At 39.0% G+C, this 24,462-nt stretch overlaps 1 protein-coding gene across 1 annotated transcript; it reads right to left on the reverse strand.

The window, feature by feature from the left end:
• Window positions 1-3,235: 3,235 nt before the first annotated feature.
• On the reverse strand, window positions 3,236-24,462 carry NSUN3 (NOP2/Sun RNA methyltransferase 3). The gene is made up of 6 exons (XM_042868501.1): window positions 24,367-24,462; window positions 21,568-21,677; window positions 19,780-20,123; window positions 18,120-18,274; window positions 17,166-17,287; window positions 3,236-4,594 (listed from the first exon to the last, which is right to left on the reverse strand). The coding sequence occupies exons 1-6, from the start codon at window positions 24,460-24,462 to the stop codon at window positions 4,333-4,335; spliced, it is 1,089 nt and encodes a 362-aa protein (XP_042724435.1). The 3' UTR covers window positions 3,236-4,332.

Here is a 24,462-nt window from a genome sequence, read left to right on the forward strand (position 1 = left end):
AATAGAAAAAAAAAGTCTCATTTATAGACAATATTGCATAAGTTACCTAACAGGCCAAAGCAATTTTACCAACAAGAACACAACACCACCACAATCATCCATTCTGCTAAAACAGGTAGTCAGGTTCTATTTAAATGCTCATAGCTGATTTAAATACTTGATTAATTTAAAGCAAAACCCCATCGCTTTCCTGGCAACATCCTCAAAATAAATTTTCCTCCCCCCCCCCCAGCACACAACTGTGGCCCCAAGTAATTTTATTTTTTACCCCTCTCATCCCAGGAATTCTCTGTTCCCCACCACTCACTCACGGGTCATCTGCACAGGATTCAGCAACACTGCTGTTCCATTCAGTTCAGAACTGCAGAAAGCCATGTTATCTTTCCTCCCCTATTTTACATTATACTTCCATTGCTTTTCACACATCTTAGTGAGGAAGTCAAGAGGTTGCTAGTCCCTGAGTTGACTGTAACAGCCCAGTGTCATTTGTGTGTAATTTGTTTTTCCACTCTGCTCCACAGTGGAGAATGCTTTTGACAAGCTGTAATTGAACTGTGTAAGATGTCATTGATAAAGGATAAGATCTGCCAAATACTGAAGCTTCCTCTATAAGATCATCTTATTGTACCGTGTGTATATATATAGAGACATATATACACACACATACACAGACACTAAAAAAGTCCAAACATCTAAACAGAGAAAATATTTCCTCTGTGTTTGAAAAAGGAATGGCAGAAAAGCACAACCAGTTGAGTACCAGTTACCTCTACTGTCTCTGAAATCTTCTGCACCTATATTTGCTATATAAGATACATTTGCAATGAGATGAGTCATTAAACAAGCGCAATCTTAATTGTCTGCCACGAAGATAAAACAGATTTCTTTGGCTACTCAAACACACAACAGAAGTGGCCACTTTCTTGCCCTCAGCTTACTCACCTGCCTGTTCCTGAGGCTGCCACTTCCATTAAGATGGAGAGGCCAACTTATTTGCCACCTCATTTCCAACAGTGTTGCATGTTAAAGAGGAGGCAAGATATAGTACACCTCAGGGAAATGGATGTAAAAAACAGAAAAGTATTGCTGCTTTGCCCTGAAGGTGAGCAAAGGAAATTCTAAAGAATCACAGAATGGCCTGGGTTGAAAAGGACCACAATGATCATCCAGTTTCAACCCCCCTGCTATGTGCAGGGTTGCCAACCACCAGACCAGGCTGCCCAGAGCCACATCCAGCCTGGCCTTGAATGCTGCCAGGGATGGGGCATCCCTCCTTGGGCAACCTGTTCCAGTGCATCACCACGCTATGAATGAAAAACTTCCTCCTAATATCTAACCTACACCTCCCCTGTCTCAGTTTAAAACCATTACCCCTTGTTCTATCACTATCTACCCTCATAAACAGTCGTCCCCCTCCTCCTGTTTATAAGCTCCCTTCAAGTATTGGAAGGCCACAACGAGATCTCCCCATAGCTTGGAGAAAAGAAGGCTAAACAAGCCCAGTTTCCTCAACCTTTCCTCATAGGAGAGGTGCTCCAGCTCTCTGATCATCTTAGCAGCCCTCCTCTGGACCCGCTGTAACAGAAAATACTTCTAAAGACATTGGAAGTAACCAAGAAATATCTGAACAGGCACACGAGCTTTCTAAGTACCCTTGCTTTTGGAAGCTACTTCATGGTGTATGCAAACGATCCCCCTTACCTCCATAGGAATGTTTTCTCCTTCTTTTCCTCCCTCTCCCACCACACGTGCTTACCAAATCCTTGTCAGCAGCCAGAACTAATTAGAACATAAAAAAATTCTCCACAGTACTCTGAACAAGCACTCGTCTGTTACGAAGCAAAATAAGTATCACTTCACAGTGAGCCTCTTTTCCTCCTGTCGTTTTGCTGCCTTTGTAGGCTAGCTGCAAAGAAACTCCAGAAGAACAGCAAAGGGTACTGCAGAACTCAGTGCAGCTTTTATATAAATCAGGAGGCCTTGCTGCATAATTTAGATCTAATGCAATGCAGTTCACAGGGACTCGCCCATATATTGAGACTGAGCAGAGTTCAGTTTTCAAGCATTCCTTTATTCATTGTGTGATTACCTAGCTCACGTTTTCCTCAACTACTCAGTTTAATCACATATTTTAATTCCATTCCTGAATGTTACATTCTAGGCTTTCCATTTCAATTTCCACAGGGCAAATAAAACTGATGGAAAGCGTTTTGACAAGGGTATTGTTATTTCATCCAGTCGCCTGAGATGACTCCAAATTCAGATATTACATTTAATGTTTCTGGGGCAGATGCTGTTAGTTTTTTTTCAAAGGAACACAGTCTCATCATCTGCATACATTAGTGACTTCTCTGCCTCAAGTTGCATATGCTTCATACAGTCTTAAGCTTTCAGAGAGACTGCTGAAAATTTAATACTACTGGGGCCTCAAACATTTTTCCTCACAAAGTAAAGGAGAGGATAACTGTGGAAATTCATGTATCAAAGGAGAAGAGTACTTCATGCATTTATTTGCTTCAGCAGCAGGAACAGCAGCGAGATTCTATTTGAGGGCAAACTGCCCCAACCATTTTTCTTCTCGGTCACAGGAGCCTAAAGAACTAAAGCTACTGTTTATGATCAGCATCTGTTTTTAAGCAACAAAGATTTTTCGACAGTTTAGCTTCCGTGGTTTTGAACATTGCCATCTCACTGCTTTAGATACTAGGTCCAGGAGGCTCCCAGTAAACATACAGCTCAGAGTGGGGACAGACATTAAGCAATCTATGACAGGACTGCTGTGAAGAGTTAAAGGCCATCAATATAACAAGGTGAGAACTACTGCATTTCCAATGGAACTTCTGACAGAAGACCTCACATCATCAACATTCTTCTCACCTTTGTTAATGAGGTGCTGAATCAATAATCATTTTAACTATTTTTTTCCAGTATTTATGAGCCAATGTCCTTCTGTTTTCAAGAAGAAAAAAACATCTGCATTAGTCTTGGTTTTGATTGGGATTGATTGTACATGCATGTACACAAATACGTACACGCAAAATATGACATCCATATCTACGCAACGACGCAAACTTGAGACATGTGCCATACACACCCCAAAAAATCTCCATTCTTGACAACAACATTCCTTTAAAATTCACTATAAGCTTCAGTCAGGGAAATGACTTAATTTCTTTGCTAAGAGTGGCACAGGAGGACTCCATTCTATTTTAACACAGGCATCCAACCAAACAGATACACTGTTACATGATTTATTCAGAGGCAAAAGCCAAGCACTGACAAATCAGTGCTTTATACACTCAGTCCATCGACAGTATACGTGAAAATACAGTTTGCATGTGTATATATGCATGAACATGTATATACCTGCCTATACTACCATATTTCTCTACAGCACTGCACAGCAGAACTGAGGAAACCTAAGAGAACATTAATACGTATTCTTCTCATTGAATCTCCTGTACACACCACAGATGTACCATCACAAATTCATTTAAAGTTCCTCAACTTGGGATATAAGCCACCTCTTCAGATTGTTTTGTTCATAATTACTGCAATCACGTAATAGAACTGTCTGAATACGATACCACTACTGCAGTTATTAATCATTCTGGTTCTATGTGCCTCATAGCCAGCTCAATATACTGCATTATGTCACAAACTAAGTATCAAAGCTAAACACATCTAAGTCAACTGTTACAGAGACCTTTCAAAAATATAAATTATTTTTGCAAGCTAAAAAAGGCTGGTGCTGATATATAGATGCAAAGGTCAGCAGCTAAACATAAGACAGTTTTCAACCATTAAACAACCTAACTAATATTAAACCTGTTTTGCCACTGCTAGGAATAGTCAGAGCTTAAGATGACCAACTTTGCATACAAAGCAGCTCTTACAAGAAAACACATTTCAAGATAACACATTTCAAGGTATCTTCAAGAATAAATGCAGGATTTCCAAGACTTCAGAAGCAGGCACCATTCAAACCATTTTTGAAAAATATACTCTATTTCATCAGAATTAGTAATTTAAAAACAGTACAAAAAGAACCACACAGGCCTCTATTCAGGAATACAAATCCATTTAAGAGCATCACCTGGAAAATACTGCCAGGCTCTGATTTAGCCCACACGCCCACGTTAAAAAACACATTTTGTATTTTTAGGTAACCAGGTTACATTTCATTTACATTTTATTAGGGAGCTCCATACACAAAACAGCGAAACTCGAAATTCAATTGACTTGGACATGTGCGTGTTCAAACACACACAGTATAGTAGAAACAAATACAGTTTCGTTGATTAGTGAATAAACTAACGGGCATCAAGCGGACTACATTTTCCTTAATTTAGCTACATACATTGGACCCCATGCTCTCCCTTTCTCTGGCAGAACCAGAAGTTCATGCTGTTGTGTAGCACTGTGAAAAGTGAATTCCTGGGAAACAGCTTTGGCAATTTCACTTATATTTACAGGAATAACATTAGTGCAGGAGTTCAGAATGAGATTTATTACATTGCTGTTCTCTTCCTTTGAGAGAGTGCAAGTAGAGTAGACCAATGATCCACCAGGACGCAGTGCTTTAATAGCAGACCTGCAAATAATGAAAAAAAGTTAAGCATACATAGAGAAATACTGAGGGATAGAATAGGGGAGGCGAAAAGGAGGAAAGGTGTGAGAGTTGTAAATCTAGATTTACAAATAGGTACACAAATAGGAAAAAATAACATCATGAAATATTAATAGAATAATTGACAGTTCAGGAGAACACCTGCATCACAGTTTTGCTTCCTCATTCATTATTGTATTATCAGTTAATTAAGAGTGTGTTGGTTTTTTTAATGTAAGAATGACAAGTAGATAACAGCATTCATTCAGAGTTGCAGAATATACTTTGGATCATTTATATGCACAGCATAACTGTGAAAATGCTGCAACTGTGCATACAAAATGGGTGAATACCACATCAAAAGTGCTAGTTAGATATTTAGCTGGCTGCTGGAGTGAACAAATAGCAGAATGTACTGTTGCAGTAATAGCCTGGACTAATTGCTCTGCTCTAATTTGTGCAATTTCAGCAACTTATTCAGCATATATCAGGGCTGGAGATTTCACTTAGACACTACTTCTCAATCTGATTTCCTAAGGAAATATGATTTGTTGCATTATATCATCTACCTGTGTCTACGTGTTTATATACCCTTATTACCCTGTTGACAAATACTGGCTAAATAAGGGCAATATTTCACGACTACTGATGGACAGTACAGGGTATTCCCTCCCCTCTCGCCCCTCCTTAATTCCCCACTGAAACTGAGACTGAACAAACTGCTTACTTTCCATTAAACCAGATTCCCAAGATCCTTCTCATAAAGACAGAAAAACTATAACTCGTAAGAGTAAGAAAATGAGATATGTAATTCATAGACTTACAGCAAATTAAAAAAAGAAAATAAAACCTTGTACCACAGAAGACTATTGAATTATTAGATTGGCAGGCATCACTGAGATGACTGCATTAACCAAGAAGAAACAAAACCAGCAACACGAAGACACTAAGTGGAAACGAAAAACCCCAATCCTCAAATCAGGTGAGCAGCCCCCAGAAGCAGTGAGCCTGGTTTCAGGCTCAGATGAATAAACACAATGCCACTGAAATAGCAATTCCTCCAGAGGCAAGCTGAGGATCTGCTAAGCATGATATCAGAATGAGAAAAAAGAAAAAAAGAATGAAGGAGGGAGAAACCTCAAGTCCCTTCTTTCTTTTATAAAAACAAGATTGGGCCTTTTCAGTACGAGAATCAATAATAAAAGCTTTATCACAAGCAGGATCAAAGCAACTCTGAAAGTCCTATAAATAATAGGGAAACACCCGGACAAATGACTGAGATAACACATCATTGTTAACCTTCCCAGGTGAAAACACCTTTGTAATATACTCTATACTCTTTTCATTATACCATTAAACTTTGTATTGTATTTCTCTGAGGAGTGTAAGATCATCTTGCTCATTTCTATTAGTCTCAGTAAGGTTCATCAACAAGCCAAATACATAGTTAGTGTAACTACACTACTCCAGTTTTACTTAGCCTAAGGGAACAGATCTCTGACAACAGATGATGCTAAAAAAAAAATTAAAAGTCAGTGTTTAATGCCTTTGTTGTATCAGTTCAATAAAAAGATGGTGAGTGAGCAGATGGCTCACATTTAGCATAAGTGAGAGAACAGGTCAAGATCAGCCTGTTATAGGTAAAGAACAGGTTACAGAAAACTTAAGTAGTCTGAATACTTTCAATTTAACTGAGCCTAATGGACTCATTCTAGGACACTTCCAAACTTAGCTAAAGCCTGTGAAAGAGCAAGCTTATCTCAGACTTCTGAGTAGTTTCTGAGGATCTGTGAAAGTGTTTAAGAATATTGTAGATACAGTCTGATACAGACGGCATTAACCACATCACTTTGAGACAGTAAATATAGAATGGTTGTCATACCAACATTTTTCCACGTGATCACAGAATGATTTATGTTGGAAGGGAACCCTGAAGGTCACATTGTCCAACCCAGACCTTATTTTCCAAATCTGCAACTGATGGGTTGACAGTTGGATTAGATGATCACAGTGGTCTGCTCCAACCTTAATGACTCTGTGATCCTAATTACCAGCATTCACTTCAATTACTCAGTCCTGGATAGTCATCCCTTCTCTTCCTCCTGCACCCCAATACACATACACCTTATAGCAGGATTCAAAAAGTATTGAACCAGAGAGCCTCAGCTGTCTGTCCAAATAATTTTTTGTTTGCCGCTCTTGCGCTATGGTGACAGCCATCCATTTTAATGGGCAGAGTTAATGCTACTTCTGCCTGGCTTGTCTAACCAACCAAAACACACCCAGATGCACGGAAGACAGCCACTGTAAAGCAGAGGACGAAGCCACAGTATGCACATCACAAAATATCTGCAAGAAATTCAGTAATATTCCATTGTTTCACAACAAACAAAAGTTTTTAGATGTCTTGAATTGGCTGCCTTTTTATTTAGATTTCAAATGCTAGAGTGAAAGCAATCTTTATGAAATTATCTTCTTAAGGCATAATTAATTGCACCATTTTCTAGTTTAGAAATTTTGCAGTAAAGCATCTCTTCAGAATTTTGGTGTAACGCTCATTGCCATTTTGCTGTGTCTTGGTACGAAACAGCCCAGTGCCCAAAGTGTCACCTGTTCATAGTTTCTAGTGAGGAATCAAAGGGCACATTGCAAATCCTGCACTTTTAAACATATGAACAAAACAGAGACAGTTAATTGCCACAATGAGTCACTATCAGGAAGCAAGACAACATATCCACTTTCTTAGACAAACGTAGACACTGATAAAACAGCTGTAAATGCAGTTCATGGGCAGTTCCTCATTCATACACAAAGTTGATTATACGTGTCCAAATTTAACATGTAAAACATGATGTATGAAACATGAGCAACACTTCACAGAATTGAAAAGGTCACTGAAATACGCAATTTTGCCACAGGCATAATTGTTTCTGCTACTACAAGAAAGGAAAAAAAAAAAAAAAAAAATGTTCACAGTTCAGTTACTCTTTCTAAAAGTATGTAGCTTTATAGGTGTTCTATAGCAGTATCTGAAGATCTAAGACCTTAGTAACGACAGCATACCTAAGTACTGTTCTGAAAGGCCATTCTGTGAGGCCATTCCTGAAGAGTGTTCTGTGTTTAATCATAAACAAATACAAAACTATTAAAGAAACAGGAAAGTATATTCTTATTCTGAAGATGAACAACAAACAAGGATCAGTGCACAGTTCTCTGTTTCCTTAGGGTTCTGGAAATCATAAAAGCATTTTTCCCACATCTAATAGTTGCTCATTTTCTAGCTTTTTATCAGAACTTACTGAGAAGAAATCTAAACAGTGTCTTAAAGTGAGTGTAGCTCATCTTCATAATATTATAAGAAACCAAATAGTTTTCTCATTTTCATATTTTCTCCTTCCTTTTACACCTTCTCCATATATCCAGGAATGCTGAGCCACAGAAAAACAGCCAGTCAAAAATGTGAAAATATTTCTGCACAACAATCAAGATGTACTTTTAGTACACCTGATAAAACTGTATTCAGAGTTGATAACCACAGCTGCATTCCTATAACGCATATAGTATATGAGAACTCAAACAAGTGAGAAAATATTTTTACTGTTAAAAATTGGAAAAGTTAAGAGGTAAGTACTGAAAAAGGAGGCCAGCCTAAACACCGCTAAATGCTTTTCTCCTATGAAGTAACAAACATTCTATTTGTTACTTCACTATTAGGCACTAATAGGCACTATTTCCAAAGGCACCACGCTCCTACCATGAAGACCCTGGTGCAGGATTCAGAGGAAGGAGCAACGCAATTTCCAGAAGAAAATCAGAAAACCTCACAACAAAAACCAAGACTCCTTGACAATTTTCACTACCCCATAACCCAAAAAAAGTTGGGCTGCTGAATGCAAAGTCATCTTTACTCTGAACCTATGTCATGAATTAAAATACCTAAGGGAGATTACTTGACACTGCAAGGTTAAATCGCTGTATCTATCCATCTTGACAAGCTCAGCAACAGCTGTTTCAGCAGCAGCGTTCAATGTCAACCAACCGCCATCCTTGATTAAGCTGTGCCTGGCTTCTGAAAAACCTTCAAAGAGCTGCAAAATTCAAAGTGAAAAAAAGCTGGGCTCAAAGTCACAGAGGGATAATGTGGTGGGTTAAGCTGATTCAGAGAATCAGATCCCCTCATCGTCAGCATGATAGAGAATTCATTCATAAGAAAGCATGCACAAATACATTTAGGAAACTAATCTTCTATAAACAAGGGAGGGAAACAAGTCCCATTAAAGGGGCATATCAGAGCTGGACCATAACATACTGACACCCCGCAGAACCCACTATCGCTGCTGTGACTACACAGTTCAAGGATGTACAGTTCCTCTTACACAAGGTGTTATCACTCTGATTCTTATTCAAAGCTTGACTCTCAACAAAGCAATCCAGTGCTTGTCATGAGGTACTTGATAACTTCCAAACATGAGCTCCAAATGTGGATAACTAAGAAGGACATGAGGGCAGAAGACACTGATGGTTTTTTCACCTTTCTTTTATAATGTGTTGCTTAAACATAAAATATATTAGGTAATTAAACCACAGTGATTCTTCTCTTAGTGCTACAGATGTTCTTCTTCCAACTTATTAAAGAAGTAGCAAAACTTAGTTGAAATATGAATAGAGTTACACTTAATTTGATAACTTGAAGATACCCGTTTACCATACTAATTTTACATGTGACATGCACTAACACTGCAGTTTCAAGCTTCTCATAAGAACACATATTAGAAGGACAGAAAACCTTTCCTGGAGCCTCCTATGTCCAGTTTTCCATACAACCAATTTTGTTTTACTATACTGTCAACAGCTGATGTGTGTAACTCAGCTTGTGTTGCACCCTATCATATTGCACCATTGCAGAAGTGTGAGGTTATTGTTTTAGTTCTGTAACCTGGTCAACACACAGCAAAACAAAAGAAGAATAAAACTGGTAAAACACAAAGCAATCAATTAACATGCACCATTCATCATATAAGGCCTGAATCCAAAGGTTCCACTCTTCCAGGATACAATATAAAACAGCATGCAAAAAGAAGTATATTATAGAACTGCAATTACTACTGCACGTTTGTGAGAAAACTTACATGTTAAACTAAAGGAAAAAAAGTCAATATTTTCTGAGATAGTTAATGCAACTTAGGAGATATCAGTTTCGTACAATTAGAGAAACTCACTACAATATCAAAATAGTCAAATCATTGTAATTACAATAGCTAGAAAATTACAGGTTACACTGAGATTAACTGGCACATTATTCTGTAGAAATTTGCTTGATGCTTCTCCTGTCTGCCTCAGCTTACTGACATTATTACTTTCCAGTCACTGAATTTGCACTTATATCTTTCCAGTACATAAGTCTAAGTCATAATCCAAATATAAGTTGCACCTCTTCTCATTCTAAATGAGTTTTGTCAACGAAAAAGTTTTGCGCTTTGTAAGATGTTTTTTGGATACAGGTTCAATAGCACTCATTATACCACAAAGTCAGAGGTACAAATGGTGCATCAGTCTCTTTCAATCCCTCATAAAATGTTATCCAGTATTCAAGATTTATTTTAAAGAATACACTATTTCGGAACATTTTCGTTTAAGTTTACTTCTCAAGAAGTTTACTTTACTTTAAAACTAGAGATGATGCTATTAGAGGAAACAGTAGTATGATTATTTAATACCTCTGGAAATAAAGGCAGCTCTAGAGCCAACTCTAAAAGCACTAAAATACAGTTAAGCAAGAACCCTAAATTAAGATTTTTCACACTAAAAGAAAATTAAACATGATAAGTGGACATTTTAGTAGTTTTAAAAGTCTTGGCATTGCCAATTCTCTTTTAAAAACAGGCAGACAATAAATTTGTAATTCAAAATTACATCTAACACCTGTATGTTCAGCCCACTCCTCCTATGCTTGGGTGTATGTTGCATGCCACTGGAAGGGTCAGCATTAATTACATTACTCATTTAACCTTTTTCAGTGTTTAAAGAAAAAGATAGGGTATATTTTAGGGTATTTTAAAAATAATAACATTTCAACAGTGCCATCTTTTGGCAACTGGAATGTATTTCTGCTCAATATGCATGACCATGATCAGAATGAAACCTGCTAACACATACAAACTATTCTAGAATTAGAGTATTTGAAGTTAAGCTTGCTTTTATCCTCAATTCTATTCTTTTTGTTGACAAAAGATACCAGGCATTTCTTTCTTTCTCTTACAGTAGTCCAGGTGCATCATGGTAATATGGACTGCACGTTAAAGGTTTTGCTTAGCTTTTCCTCAGATAAAGCCAAGATGATAAGGAAATCCCTCTTGTGATGACATGCCCAGTTTATAATAATTTGTGAAGAGCAGTGACAGAGGTGTACAGGAGAGAGACAACTTCAAATATCACCACACGGTATGGTAAGAAACAGCTATTTTGCAGAATTAAACTAAACAGCCTTCAAAAAAGGAAACCAAACACACCTGCTCCAACATCTTCCTCCGAAAATTCCAATCAATAATGTTTCTATGGCAAATATTTTCAAGTTCTTCTGATAAGTATATTAAGACCTCAAGAATATTAGACCTCAATTTAACATTATTGAGCTTCCTCCTGTGATGCACACTGAGTCCTAGAACAATCACTATGTTAACACAAGGCTACGAGATATCCTTTGCTATACTAAAATTGCCTTAATAAAATTGCTAAAAGTACCCTGACAAGGACAACAGATTAGGTTATTTCTATACATATATTTAAGAGTCGAATGTGTGAGTGCAATACCCATCAACTTTTCCCCCACTCTCAAACGTTGCAGCTGCCTCATACACATACATGCTGTGCCTCCACACAAGCAGTGTCACTGACAGTAAGGCTAGGTGTAGTTACCCTGCAACGGCCAAAGTCAGCTCACTTCAAATCAGAACTTCAGTCATTTTAGTCATAGCAGGATTAATGCTTGCAGAGGTCCATTCCTCTTCCAAACTTCAGAGTTTTATTTGAGAAATTATTAACATAGTCAGCCCAAATAGAAACTTTTCAACTACAGAAGGCAGACCAGTAGACTTTTGAAGCCTACTGTGACTTTACCATGCAGGTTCTGAAGTAGTATTTTTCATTACAACTTACGAATCACGCATATATAGAAAAGAATGAAGACAGAAGTAAATTTTTTGTCTTCATTGACATTTGTGAACCCAAGTATCTAGCCACTGAATAGATTTTTTCCTGTTTATTGATTCCAGATTTTTTTTGCAACCCACTACTTGATATGTAAATTACATAAATATCAGGTACTTGTTAAGTAAGCTATGAACAGAACACTCAAAAGGCTTTAGGAACTAGGCAGTACATAAATTCAGAAATTATTTCATCTCTGAAGAAAGATGAGATTGGGCCACAACAGCAGCCTCTGAAGACTGAAAAAATGGAAACCAGTCATAATTCCAAAAAACCAACCAGAGTCTATTCTAAAATAAAGGCATTCTTTTGTTCCCTGCTACAGGTGTTACCTACCGATGAAAGACTGACTTTTAATACGAACAAAGAGGCAGTATGTCTCTCACACTCATTCAGACACTTACTAATACTCAATTTTCAAACATTAAGTGTTTTAGTTAACAGCTATTTATATAAAACAGATTCTGGTCTGGTTTTCCAGGGACTGGCTGCTCCCACCTTCCCTAAGCTCAAACATTGTGCTCCCTTTCGCTGACACATCCCTACTTTTGTCTCATGGCAGTCTCAACAGAAAGGAATAAGACTGACCTGTACTTCTAGCAGTGTAACCAACAGTCTCTTGAGGAATAGCATGGAATAAATACGGACATATGCATAATTAGAACAAAATGTAAAAGCTCATTGTCCAGCCAACAGCTACCAAACCACTTTTAACCAAAGGGACAAGACGGTACAGAAAAGGAACCTGGTTTTGCTCAGTGAAATGCCCTGAAGAGCACACCTGATATGAAGCCTTGGGCAATCACTCTACATAAATTACTCAATTTTTCAGAGACGGAAAGCGGTTAAGGGAAGAACCATCTACAGAATCTGCCAGAACAATAGTTACAATTCTAACAGATTCTCAGTGGAGGTGAGTAGATGATTATGGAAAACAAGAGGGAGTACATAAGGAGGAATAGGAAAAACTCCAGGGAACAAGCCAAAAAACAGTACAGATCAGCAATCCTGCACATGACATACCCCTCACTTTCCTACATGTCTTCTCTTCCATTCTCCACAGAACACAGCATTCATTTCCTCTCTCAATTCACCACTGCATCACTGACACCTCAGTTAAGCATCTCCTCAGATCATTTGAAAATGCTACATAACTAACCCAAAGAGCTCGGATATAGGAGTCTAGTACTCTCAGTCAAGGCTGCCATATATCATTACATGTCCACATGTCATAAAGGCTCTCGTCTTAACAAAAAAAAAAAAAAAAAAAAAAAAAAAAAAACCATAGAGTATGGTGGTATCCATACCCTGATACCTCAGTCATATGATTGCATACTACCTACTTAAAATAAATAAATAAACCACAATTTGCCTTCACTTTACAACAAAATAAGCAATTTGCAGCACACATACATCAAAAAAAGGGTAAAAGAAACATTGTAATTCTTCACTGAAGTACATGTGGAAAACTCTTCAGTGAAAACACAGAAGACACAACCAAAGCCAAAGGATTAATAGTGCAGTTGCTGTATTTTTTTAGTAATTCAGAATATTGAATACACTTTTTTTTTCCAATTCTTTTAATAAAAAAAAAAATCTATGATGAAATTCTATGAGCACATTTATTCTATGAATCTGTCACAGATTTAATTACAGAGAACAGCTTGTAACTTCAATTGTTTGCATCCTAAGCTTTCATGAGAAGCTTTATTATTCACTTAATTTTCAAAAGACTGGGCTTCAGAAAATAATGCTGGTCTGCTGGTAAGCAGGTTAGCCTTTAGAGACTTAGGCTGCCAATTTTACTGGTGACTTAAGGGAAAATGTCAATCTTATTTTACAGGCGACTAAAGCGTGCCACGCACATTGACTCTGGTGTTCAAGAGGGAAGACAAGACATTGGACATTCTGCTAAAAGGTATGTGGAGTGTTTAGAGGCTGTTCTCATGGATAGTTATCAAGCAGTCAGGAAAAAAAGTTCCTTGTTTGATTGCAGTGAGTTGCTGACACACTTTAACAAACCATGGTGATGCTGGGACATGCTCATTGTCTTGATGGAAGCATTTCATTAACCAAGGGCAATAAAGTCTTTTTCTGACTCCTTAATCTAGATGCAATGCTTCACTTTGAATTCTGAAAAACAAGAACCCATACAACCCAAAAGATCAACTAGCAAAACAAGTATTTTGTATTACTGACTTTGCCACCAGTAATCAGAAGAATGGAATAGTCGTGTCTCTTCAAATCTCATACACTCAAAATTCTCTCAAACCTTTTAGCTTTGTGCATGCTTGCCTTACACGCTCAAAACTAACACATCCTCTTGTAGTTATTAACTACTTTCAGAGAAAACTAGGTGAAAAAAAGTCAGCTACATCTTTTAAAGTCAGTTTGAGTTCCTCTGGACCAGAACTGTATGAGACACCAATTACAGCTGTTTAACTCCTGCAAGATGTCGTGTACAGAATTAAAGTAGTCTGAATGCCTTTGCTGCATTTTCTGAAGTGCATCCTGTTTGGATTTATTTTCAGCTGAATCCTAACAGTTTATTTCAGCTGCAATAAGTAATTCAGAAATAATTACAACATCTGTAACAGTTTCACCATCAAGTTATTATGCACTCGACCTTAACCCCTCCAGTTTAATTTTCATCTGAGAACTGATAAGATTGGTAAATTCATTTGTGGGAACCACTGCCTTTCACGCTAGCATTCACTATCAGGAAATGAGCATTCCTTACTTTGCAATTTGTTTTCTGCATGAACACTCCAAATAATAACAAGATTTGCAGCATGTTCTTGGATTATAGCACTCTGCAGGGATGCTTTGGTTTTGATATTAACAATCACTATAGTCTCAATTTCCTTCCAATCAGTGATGCCCTTGTTGCTTATAAAATTTGCTGTTCAACATCTACGCTATTCATTTACATTTCAGATTTTGTTCAGACTGGTGGAGGAAGAACATTACATCAGTTTCAACTTTTTTTTTTTTTTTTTTTAAAAAAAGATTTTTTACTCCCTGAAGCCTTCAAGCACTTTGTACAATGTATTACAAAAACTTTTTCTTCCTCACTGACGTCCCCAATTCCCCCTCCTGCAAAGAATGATTTGCTTTAGCCAAAACCCCAAAACAGGATGACAAAATTCAGAACAGGATTACAGGTGAGGCATCACCATAAATGAAAAGAAAGTAGAAATCACAAATTATGTGCTGAATGCCACTCAAAATAAACAAAGATTGCACTCCCTTTCGCATTTTATAATTCTCATTTGTAGGTAACCTCTTTTGCTGTCTTCCTTATACAACAAAATTATTGCTATTCTGAAGTCACACCTGGCTTTTATATTTTATCTACAAATCACACCATTTCTTCCACTACTTTCAACAAAATTGCTGACATCTAGCTTTATATTTATTTTTGTTTTACAGATAGAGCAACTGAGTTGAGAGATACCCATGAACATAAAGCACAAGGCAGCCTGAATAAGTAACCCAGAGCCAGCGCTGCGTGAGCTGACTCAAAGAAAGTGATTTAGCATACGTTCAGCCTTCCTGGATATTACTGGAAGGTATCTATTACCAGAAAGTATCAGAGACTGAATTCAAACTGAGTTTTTAATTTATAATTACGTACCCTGGCTATAAAACAAAGGCTCAAGTAGGTAATATTCTAAATCTTAGTTTTGCAAAAATTCTAATGCACTTGCATGAATCATTTAGCCTTTCCTGCTCTCATTTTATAATTTCCTTTTTCTCCTTTCACGTACAATCTGATATGCCATTAATATTGGAAATCCTTTCTAAAATAATCAGAAGGAGCAATAAAAATCCAGCAGACACATACAATGCTTCCAAGTACATTATTAGATTAAGTGTGCAATCTTTACATCATGAAACTCACCATTTAATTATTGTGCCCCAAAATCTTTTAGAGGAGAAAAATAATATCCAGCGTGCATAACAATACTATTCAATCTACAGAACTGCTCAGATATATCTGAATGATAAAATGTAAGTCAAAGTAAAAGGATTTTAAACCCCATATCAAAACTGTTCTAGTCCTTACAAAGCTTATTCTTGTTGCTACTGTGAAGTATGCTCTCAACAGACAAAATTCTTTCCTCAATTTAGGAATAATTCAATTAAACCCTATTTGGGGGTGACAGGTGCGTATTTCTGCTTCGTTTTGTTCCTAAAAAAAAGCTCCTGTCGTCACAAGTCCTTCACTTCAGCATTACAAATTCCAATGATTTATGCAAATCCTCCAAATTTCACTGCATGATATATGCTTTCTTTTGGTTGGGAATCACAAATTGGATTTTGTATGTCAAATATTGAAAAGAAAAAAACTGAAATAGGTCAGTGTTTTAAATATGATCGATTTCTTCAAAGGAAATAGATGACATGATGCATTACTGCAATAAGATACTCATATTTCTGCTATAAATCACAGGCTTCTGATAGGTCTTTTTCAGCCAGAACTTGTGCAAGACTACCTGGAAATGCTGCAAAGGGAACTTTCCGTAACGACTACTTTTTTTTTTTTTTAATATGTTGTATTTCCCCTCAAGTTGCTTTGACAGATAGACTTCAGGCATGGTTGTTTCTTAGTTAAAAACACTGAAGACTAGAAGGAATTACCGAGAAGTCACAGGACAGTTTTTCCTCATTGGAGAAAAATGAGTTTCAACAGTTTCACAAATGCTAGCCAGCCTATTTCTGGTATTATTAAAATAATGTAATACATGACAACTTTGATTTAAGCTACAAGGTGGAAGCTCCTGAAAAATAGATAGCCTCCCCCAGCCTGATGCCCCCATAAACCAGCATTCTTTTACTTTTTTTTTTTTTTTTTCTCCTTTTACCCAATTAGTTATACTAAGTTGTATTTTTGGGCTAACAGTAATCAAAGGGGTACACACACACACACACACACACAAGACTACTCTCACAGTTTAAGACAAAGAAGCAAACCAGGAATATGGTGCAAGTTTTTTCACTTCAGATAAAGAACATTTATGAAATCAATTTAGCTTTATTCACTAAAGATACACCAGACTGATCTGAATCATCTGAAAATAGACATAGATACAAGTTAGTTAAAGAGCACCATGCAGAAGCAGCACAGCAAAGGACCCAGACCTCACCACTTATGTTACACCATGCAAATTTCCATATTCAAATTAATTTTTTAATCTAAACAATAATTGCAACAACATACTCTTACGGTTTTTTTTCCTCATGCAGTGAAACTTAGGTTTGGATTCTAAACATGACACATCTTGACCTCATATAATTTTCATTAATTACAAAAGCTCCTTCAACAGCTCCTCTTCACACTTCTCACCTTAGCAGCTGGAACTGCAGAACAGGTAACTGATTCCTTTGTAGTAACCTAAGTGTAGCTTGCTGAATATCAGAAGAGAATAACCAACTTCTGTCATTTGAACAAGGAGCATCAACCAGTATCTATACAAAAAAGAGCAAAGAAGACAATTCACAACGCAGATATTCACTTTCTGAGAACTGTCTATCAAAGTACTTTTGCAAGCACTGAGAAGACCATATTTTACTTTCCATCTTGTGTGTGGGAACAATCTAACTACTATGCTGAGATGTGGCATTCTTAAGGAATCACCAGGTAGGAAAACAAAACATAAGAAGGTGCTGCTCCAAAACTACCCTCTACCTGGATGGATCACAGAATCACAGAATCACCCGGGTTGGAAGGGACCCCAAGGATCATGTAGTTCCAACGGAAGGTGCAACAATGGCAGAGTAGCAAGACCCCAAGCTGCAGTGAGTGAGGATCTGCTCAAACATGACAGCAGAAGGCAAAGAAACAAAGGAAAGAATGTACTTATCTTCAGAAGGCCTCCGGTAGACAGGGATCTCTAGCAAAAGATACCCTCATCTCCACCTTCAACCCTTAAATGAGGTCTGGGAAGGGGTGGGTGCTGGTTCCATCTCTTCTAATCGCTCAAGTGCATTGCTTGCAACTGAGCTCCCCTGGGTTGGCCCTGCCTACCCACCAGGTGCTCAATCACTGGCTCAAGCCGTGACTTTGCACTTCCACTACACACCTGAAGCCATAAGCTCTTCATTATCAAGGCTCCTTGTCAAGACTAACTGGATAACATCATCTAGCACATGAACACACATGCAGTAAGGTTCATCAAATGATTTCTGAGGCTCTGCAGATGTTTATATAACAAAGCTACAAGGTTGTGCGAATGTTCTTCTGAACCCAACAAAATAAGAAAACAAAGGGAGCAGCATACGAAAAGTAGTGGAATGTTACCTTGTCATAGAACTCAGGCTTAAGTTCTCCAATCTGTCTACCATCTAGGTTAGAGACAGTTATTAAGTTAAACAGAGGATCTGGGATGAAGGATTCCATTGTCTGTTTCAACCATCTTGATCTCAACTCATCATACTCGTTACAGTGAAACTGACCTTAAAATAATGAAAAGAAAGTAAATGTTCTTTAAAAAAAAAGTTACACAATTCTCAGAAATTCTACAGATACTTTCTGTGAAAGCCACTGAGCTTATAAACTATGTGCTTATGTTATCACACGTTTTATAGCACTGCTTGTTTTTTATAAACCCTCACAAATTTCAACACGTTCCTATAAAGCAATCCATGAATATTTACTAGGAAAAAAATAAAATACTTAAGTTAGCAATAGACTTCCACAGTAAAACAAACTTTAAACATAAGTCACGTCCAATGTGCTATCTGAAGATTATTCTAGGCTCCTTCTGCCATTGTGCTTAGATAACCAAGTATGTATCTCTTATAAATTAACTGCCTTTTAACTGAATGAAAGCTCAGCTGACTGCACCCCATGCTGCAACATGTCAGAGCAGTCAGAGCTTTTGAAGAAAAGTCACTTGTATTTATCAAGCGCAACAATACATTTTCTCTTACTTCCTGTTGCTATTTTATTAAAGTTTTTCCTTTCCCAACTCTGGACACCCATCTGTAGTTCATCCTAAATTCTATGTCTGCTATAGACAGCAGAATACATCTCAGCATCCAGCCACTCACATAGAGCCACAGTCAACTTTCCTTGAACCCTACTTCTCAGCAACAAACTGATACCTTTAGAAGCAGAGATAAAAATCAACAAACATTCCCCCTTAGCAAACTTTTGAAAGGGTAACCCACATTTCATTTAGCTCATCAGCAGGATTCCTCTAAGTGAGAGAGAATGAGAACCAGCTGTAATCAGTGAGACAGGTGGTTCTAATTAACATTCTCATCTGTAAGAACCTAAGTTGCTGCAAACATTTTAAGACAATTACCCAAACTAACAGACAAACTTGGAAACAGCAACCAAGGCTTAGTTGAACCCCCCAGCCTAGCAGAACTGGGCAACACCAAGCAGCAGCTTTCTAACATGTTAGGGTTATCTCAGAGCTCTCTTCTGCAACATGTAGATAAATCAAGAGTGGAACTTATTAAATACTGGTATAGACCAATTTCTTGCCATAAGCTTTCTTCCCCTGCCTAGATCTAGCATTTAATCTATATTCTATTTTACACTGGTTCATTTATTTACTTACGCTATTTGCATAGCACTGCCCAGAATGGAAGCAGGGAGGAAAAAAGTACAAACATTCTAGAGTTGTAAATTACTTAACTTCATGGGTCAACAAATCTACAAAGGACTTGAAGTAAAATTCAATTCTTAGAAGTAATATAAAGAAATTAGTAGGAAAAAAAAAGAAAAACGAAGCTACTCTGCATCTGTCTGCCAGTATGCAGTAACCTATATTTAAATAACTTATGCCATTTTCATCAGTTTTAGGTAAATAGAATTCAAAAGAATGTTAGCAAACAGCACCGAACTAAAAACTTTTATTAAATACCCACCACCCCATTTCCAACTCTCATATAGAAACACATACACAACTCAAACAGCCCAGATGCAAATCAGCTTCTTGATACAGTACCTGGACGGGCACACTGCAGGATCACTACTGATTTACCCCCTGGCGCAGCACAGAGATCCAAAACATCTTCCCCATCCTTCACCTCTAAAGCCAGCACTGGTAACACAGAAGCAGCGTTGAGTAGATAATATTCTTTCAGTTTACCAGTCTGGTGTTTTTGTGAAGGGAACCTCCTAGGAGTTCTACTGACATAACACTTCAGTGATCTTGGAAGATAGGGCAAAGTTCCTCTGAAGGCAGGATGATATCCCTGTGCATTCAAGGTGTCCTCCAGGTCAGCAGTATGGCTGAATTTGTTGAGCAGGACAGCGTGCTGCCAGTACGATGGGTATGTGAGTACCTCTCTAGGTTGGAAAAAGGAAAATCTATTTAATAACTTGACAAGTAAGATGAACTTCCCACCACACAAGAAGCCTCTTCTTACATATGGATAACCAGATGATTCTTCTGCAAACAAAAAGGAATCATCCTGATTAGATATAGTTGTGAAAAACAGGCAGGAAAAGAACTTCAACAGGAAATCAAGCCATCATTTTCCTTAGTTATTGCATTAAAACACTAACTTCTTTTAAGTAAGGTGTTCTCAATTTTTCCAAATTCTTTAACAAACGACTGTGGAAGTTATAACATATGAAACACAACTTTTTTACCTCTCTAGGGGCAAATAGCAACTGTAACGTTATTCATCAGAAATCACAGCAAAAGCAATCCCATCCGCTTTGCAGTGGTCATTCCAGCCAATGCTGTATACATGCATTAGTAAAATGCAATTTTTACAAGTGTCCTTTGCTCAATTTCTATGTACGTTCTACAATTGCTGCTTCAGGAAAAAAAAACAAAAACAAAAACCAAAACCAAGGTGAAGAGACATTCCTTGAAGATAATCAAAAAGCAATGCTTAAATACAGGAATGCAACTGTTCTTATTTCAGTTTGATTTTTTCAGGCTTTTCTTCAAAGATTTCCCATTTTCCATTTGAATTCCTATCTGCAATATTCACTGACTAAAAGCAGAACATAAATTGATCCAGCCTAAGAGTTTTTAGGTTGATTCAGTTCAACTAATGCTGCACTTTCATGCTTTTATTTACACATATATATTTTCAAGAGGTCATTCAGAGTAGTAACATGGTTACTAAGAATATAAAAGAAACTTTTCCACTCAAATAATGTGGCAAAGCTCACATGAGCATTCATCTTGAAGCTAACTGCTTTTGTTCACATTCCTTATACACAAGCTAGGCAATAAACTCCCCCAGAAGTGCTCTTCTATGGCTTTTTTTATGAGGAACTGCCATCTAGCAGGGAAGGCAAGGTGTCCTCTCTGCATTCCAGTTTTCCAGCTGCTGTGTGATCAAGGCCCAAGTTAAGCGACGCACTTCTCTGTACAGATACACAGCCAGTTCTCAATTTCTTCTAACATCTCAACTATGAAGCTGTAGAAAAATACTAAGAGCAGCTGTGAAGTAAAAAGGGTTACTTTTTTAACTGTTCTATAGAACAGCTAACAGAGCATGCAAGACAGTAGTATTCTGGCAGTGCACACGCACACACAGGTGAACAGAAACTTAATCACCACATCAAAAAAATCAATGTCAGGGAAAAACGTAATAATTCCAATATCTAACCTTCTGTTACTTCCTGTTGTTATTACAGTTCTAAATGACAAATAAAGTGGAACAATTGCTACAATCTATGCAAAACTCTTTTGGAAGTTAACTTTTAAGTGCTTTATAAACTATCAGAACCTCTCCCATTCCCCTACCCCAGTCTGCCTCAAACAACAGACCTGATGCTGCTCCATGCATCTCCCAGCTCTGTCGAGTACTGCTTCTCAAAGTGGTCCAGAACAACTTGACAGATTTGCTTTTGGAGCTTTCCTTTGGTTTTATTTTCCAGCTTCGGAGAAAGGAGTTAAAAGGGCAAAAAAACAATAACAACTATTAAAAACTATTACAATATTTTTTTCACATTAAATCAATTAGTATCAGTGATAATCAAGATGTCGAGGTGGTATGCCACACATATTAAAATGTAACAAACTGAAGAACTAAGCTAGGTCCTCTCTCCTTCCTCACCTGTTAGTGAGGGCAATCAAAGCCTGACAAACATATTCCCCCACCATCCACACTAGGATAATGTAGTGGGTCCTGTGGCTGTGTGATATCGGGAGCAAAAAAAGCAGAGCATGACTGAAGAGAATGTCTTCCTATTGCTAAGGATGTGAAAAACTATAGGAAGACGTTGTACAGGTACACTGCCCAGAAGAGACAGGCCAAAATGAGTGTACCTCATTTGGTAAATGTTAAAGGAAAACTGGCTTCAACGGACGAAGAGAGAAGGCTGAGGTACTGAATGAGTTCTTTGCCTCAGTCTTCGCTGGCGGCCAGGATTCCAGTATTTCTCACATCCCTGAGCCCTGTGTCCCTAAACCTCTAGGTGGTGACCAGGGCAGTAAATCCCCCCCCACTGTGAGGACAGAGCAAGTCATGAGACTGAATGCGTACAAGTCTATGGGGCCAGATGGCATGCATCCCTAGGTTCTGAAGGAGCTGGCTGAGGTGGTTGCCGAGCCACTCTCCACCATATTTGAAAAGTCGTGGCTGTCAGGTGAGGTTCTGGATGACTGGAGGAAGGGTCACGTCACTCCCATTTACAAGAAAGGGAGCAAGGAGGACCCCGGGGACAGACCGGTGAGTCTCACCTCCGTGCCTGGGAAGATCATGGAACAGATCATCCTGGATGACATGTTTGATCATATGAGGAATGAGCGTGTGATCAGAGACAGCCAGCATGGCTTCACCAGTGGAGCGTCATGCTTAACCAATCTGGTGGCCTTCTATGATGGAGTGACGGCATCGGTGGACAAAGGAAAAGTGACCGATGTCATTTACCTGGACTTGAGCATGGCCTTTGACATGGTCCCCCACCAGGTCCTTATCTCAAAATTGGAGGAATGTGGATTTGATGGATGGACCACTCGATAGATAAGAAACTGTTTGAAAGGCTGCAGACAGAGGGTTGTCATCAATGGCTTTATGTCTAGGTGGAGGCTGTAATGAGCGGCATCCCCCAGCAGTCTGTCTTGGGACCAGTGCCCTTTAACATCTTTATCAGTGACATCGATGACGAAATCGAGTGCAACCTCAGCAAGTTTGCTGATGACACCAAGATGAGTGGTGCGGATGACACAGTTAGAAAGAAGGGTTGCCATTCAGAGGGACCTCGATAGGCTGGAAAGGTAGGCCCGGGTGAACCTAGCAAGGCTCATCAGCAAAGAGCAAGATTTTGCACTTGAGCCGGAGGAATCCTAGGCATTTATACAGACTGGAAGGAGCGGTCCTTGAGAGAAGGACCTGGGGATTCTGATGGATGAAAAGCTTAACATGAGCCAGCAGTCTGCCCTTGCAGCTTGGAAAGCAAATAGTATCCTGGACTCCATCAGAAGAGGGGTGACCAGCAGGGACAGGGAAGAGACTGTCCCTCTCTACTCTGCTCTTGTGAGGCCCCATCTGAAGTACTGTTTCCAGGTCTGGAGCCCTCAGTACAAGAAAGAGAGAGAGCTATTGGAGAGAGTCCAGAGGAGGGCCACAAAGATGATCAGGGGACTGGAGCACCCTCCCTACAAAGACAGACTGAGGGAGCTGTGCTTGTTCAGCCTGGAGAAAAGAAGGCTGTGGGGTGACCTCATTGCAGCCTAAAGGAAGTACCTAAAGGAAGCCTAGAAACAGGAGGGGAAGCAACTATTTGAAAGGGTAGATAACAGCAGGACAAGGGAAAGTGATTTTAAAGTTGAAGGAGGGAAGATTTAGGTTGAATGTCAGGGGAAGTTCTTTACTGTGAGTGGTGAGGTGCTGGAACAGGCTGCCCAGAGAGGCTGTGGATGCCCCGTCCCTGGAGGTGCTCAAGGCCAGGTTGGATAGAGCCCTGAGCAGTCCAGTCTAGTAATAAATGGGGAAGCTGGCAGCCCTGCCTGTAGCAGGGGGGTTGGAGATTCATGATTTTTGAGATCCCTTCCAACACAGGCCATCCTGTGATTCTCTGAAAAGACTACTTCCTAGAACCTGGAACTTGGCAATCACTTCTGCCAAGGCTTACCTACACACTTAAGTAAAATCCATTGAAATCATTGTACAAGTTCTCTGGAGCCACAAAGTACTGCAACAATGAAGTTATTCCAAGAATAATAATTCGAACCATGGAATTGCTTGAGTTGGAAGTGACTCTTAAAGGCCACTTAGGCCAACCCCCTGCAAAGAACAGAAACCCCTACAGCTCCATCAAGACATAGACATATGTTTCACTTCACAAGAAAGAAGAAAGAGCTTCTGGTTTCTGAACAAAGCTGTACTATTCACAAAGCGGACACAGAACTTTGCCGGGCTTTCCTCCTTGGGGCCGTGCCACACCACCCCCCTCCAAGCTAGGACCATCACTCCTTCACTTCCCTTACAGCCTTTCACGGCTCACCCTTAAGCACGCAACCCCGAACACACCACCACCACCCCCCCGTCGGGCGGTGCAGGAAGGGGCCGGTCGTTCCTCCCCGCCCACTTCCGGCCCCGTGCCGCCGAGCGCGGCGCCTCACCTGCTCCGGCGTCTGGGCGGCCCCGCGTCGCCGGAGCAGACCGACCCCGGTGGGGAGCGGCGGCAGCAGGCGACCTGCCGCCTGGGGCAGCCTCAT

Source organism: Lagopus leucura, unplaced genomic scaffold (genome assembly GCF_019238085.1).
Source record: "Lagopus leucura isolate 7727_CA_CO unplaced genomic scaffold, USGS_WTPT01 Super-Scaffold_100001, whole genome shotgun sequence".
In the NCBI taxonomy this organism is placed as follows: domain Eukaryota; kingdom Metazoa; phylum Chordata; class Aves; order Galliformes; family Phasianidae; genus Lagopus; species Lagopus leucura.

What these genes read in the sequence shown, in the direction of transcription:
- NSUN3 (XM_042868501.1), bottom strand. Translation starts at nt 24,462, where the DNA reads ATGAGGCTGCCCCAGGCGGCAGGTCGCCTGCTGCCGCCGCTCCCCACC. An exon ending in GATGCATGGAGCAGCATCAG is followed by an intron (nt 20,124 to 21,567) that starts GTCTGTTGTTTG and finishes TTTCCAACCTAG; the next exon opens with AGAGGTACTCACATACCCAT. An exon ending in CCTGCAGTGTGCCCGTCCAG is followed by an intron (nt 18,275 to 19,779) that starts GTACTGTATCAA and finishes CATTATTTTAAG; the next exon opens with GTCAGTTTCACTGTAACGAG.